This window comes from Pteropus vampyrus, unplaced genomic scaffold (assembly GCF_000151845.1).
Source record: "Pteropus vampyrus isolate Shadow unplaced genomic scaffold, Pvam_2.0 Scaffold197, whole genome shotgun sequence".
Classification (NCBI taxonomy): Eukaryota; Metazoa; Chordata; class Mammalia; order Chiroptera; family Pteropodidae; genus Pteropus; species Pteropus vampyrus.
Window position 1 is genome coordinate 1,567,052 of NW_011888978.1, and position 2,513 is coordinate 1,569,564.

The 2,513-nt window shown below is 50.1% G+C and overlaps 1 protein-coding gene across 1 annotated transcript in view; it reads right to left on the reverse strand.

The window, feature by feature from the left end:
* The window catches only part of ADAMTS2 (ADAM metallopeptidase with thrombospondin type 1 motif 2), a 216,925-nt gene that overhangs the window by 21,340 nt on the left and 193,072 nt on the right, over positions 1-2,513 (reverse strand). The window contains exon 13 of the mRNA XM_023537738.1: positions 2,500-2,513. Within this exon, the coding sequence (XP_023393506.1) occupies positions 2,500-2,513 (14 nt within the window). The remainder of the gene's footprint in view (positions 1-2,499) is intronic.

The following is a 2,513-nucleotide window of genomic DNA, read 5'->3' on the forward strand; positions in this document are numbered from 1 at the left end:
GCTATTTCTCCTCCATTCTAACACACATTTTCTTTTCACCTTTCACTACTTGTGAAATCAGGGCCCTGCCTGCCACCCAGAGGGATGTTTAACACAGTGGATTTTTGTTCGGGCAGCTGCTGGCCAGCTCATCTCAGGTGCTGTGACCATCCAGCCCAGGCAGGCACCCCCCCGGCTCGGGAACATCCACCTTTGGCACACGTCCACAGACCTTTGGGATATCTGATATCCCGCTGTAAGTGAACTAGGGGGAGATGATACTAGGACTTTAACCAAGTCCAAGAAGCCAGTGAAGTACAGGGCTCTCTTATTGGCCTGAAACCTCACTTCAGACCTTAAAAGGGTTAATGGGGCCAATGACAGGTCAGGTTGGGATGGCCACGTGTCCCTGAGTGGCTCCACATGGCTGCTGCTGCTACTCGCACAACCAAACGAGGGTGACCACTTGGTTCCATTTCAGTTCAAGCCGAGGTGGGGATGCTGGTGGTGATGGTGGGGTACCTGCCACATGGTGAGGGGCACATAGCTAATGGGGTGCGGCTTTCCTCCCTTCTGATCTGTCATGAAATCCTACCCATGAGTTATTAGAGAAGGAAATATGGCAGCTCATTTCCACTTCTCCTTTTTTCATAGCAGTTTTTAGATGACATATTTTATAGCATGTAATTCCTTTATCGAGGTAGTAGATTGTGTCCTTTATCAAAACAAAATGACCCTGGAAGCCTCATTTAATTCTTGATTCTTTTGATTCCCTGCGGTGTACGTATTATGTGTGCATACATCTTTGCTGCCATTTCACTTTTAACTTTCCAGAGTCATTGTGTTTTGATATTCTCTAACTGACAGCAATCACTTGGATAGTATTTTTCCACCCGCTATTAGATTCTTCTAAAATAAGAGTTTCACGTTCGCTTGTAGTGTTAGGACTCATGCAGTTCATCTTTCTACCGCCCATGTCCTTTGTGCGTTTTTCCTTCCTGTCTCGCCTGTTTTCTAACATTTGCAATATGGTCATAGAGAAATGTAAATAAATATCTTTGTTTTTGAAGCTCCCAGCTGCTCCCACGAAGAAGGCGAATTGGTGCTCTGAATCTTCTGTTAGGTTTACAGCCATATTTACAGCTGCCATGTAGAGCTACGTCTGCTATTAAATGTTTCCCATGCTTACTGCCTGTATTAGTCATGGTTTTTAAAATATTCTGTGTCTTATGATGTCCCAGGACTAGCCAGAGATGGGTGTCTTAGAGATGGCCAAGGGCTGGGTTGGGAGGAGGCCTTTCAGATGCAAACGAGCCAAACCCCCAGCCACCTGCTTTATCTCTCACAGGTCAGAATACTATTTCACCTGGGGAAATCATCCCAGGCCAGGCAGCAGGCAACTCTGAGACCACCTTTATAGCTGAGATCTGCTGGAATGATTCAAAACGGCCAATCCGAAACTGTTTGCCTTGCCCTGCCTGCTATTCCCATGGAAACCATAACACAAGTTCCAGCCTAGGCTTTCTCTGCTCCTTTCTGCCTTCTGACTAACCTGGTGCTTCCACATGTGGCTCTGCACAGCATAGCATGCCCTTCTTTGAGAAGGGTAAGTAATAAATTCTTTTTTCAATGGCATTGACCTCTCTGGGGCATCACACAATCACCTCCATAAATCAAAGTACAAGGGGTACAGAGGGACCTCTGCTATCTTTGTTTCTGAAGATTTGGCTTCACTGTCTGAGCAGATCATGTGGCCTGGCCTCCCTGCGAGACTCAAGCCAAGCCAGCATCTTCCACCCCTGTCTCTGTGTCTCGGTGGAGCCTCCTTAACCTCAGGGACCATCCTACATGAATGCGGAGAAGCCCTAGGTTCTCCCGGCCTCCCTCCTCATGCAGGTGTGCCTGTGGCATTCTGCCAGAAACTTCTTGAGGAGAGTCAGCCTCTATGACACCTACAGTCAGGCCTGTCTGCTCAAACTACAGAGGTTTTCCGTTGTTTCTAGGGAGTCTGGCAGGGGCAAGTCTGTGCTCAGGTCACTGCCACATGCTGAGATCACTCCACACTTGTTTCGTGTGTCAGCCTGAGATTGAAGCTAAACACATAACAACAGAAAACAGCAGGCATTTCTACAAAGAGCCAAACCAACGAGACCCATGGCAGGCCACTGTGAAAAAGTAAGCTGTCCAGGGCCCAGCGGAGTGCAAGGATGTGGCAGTGCTTCACAGGGGCACCCAGGGACGGGGTGCCTCGGAATGGCCTGGGGAGCTCCTAAAACTCACGCTCCTGGACCCCGCCTCCACCTGGGAGTCAGTCTCAGGAGGGGCCCCGAGCTGCCGATGGCTCCGAGGCACGCACAAGGCTGAGAGCCCCCAATGCAGGGGACAGCAGACCAGCACTTGCTGAGAGCCTGCCCTGCTCCAGGTGCTGTTTCTGACACTCTGCCTGCTGAAGCGCAACAAGTCCTCAACAACCCCAGGAAGCTACCGCCCTGGCCCCCGCACCGGCCCTGCGGCACTCACCCTGCAGTCACCAC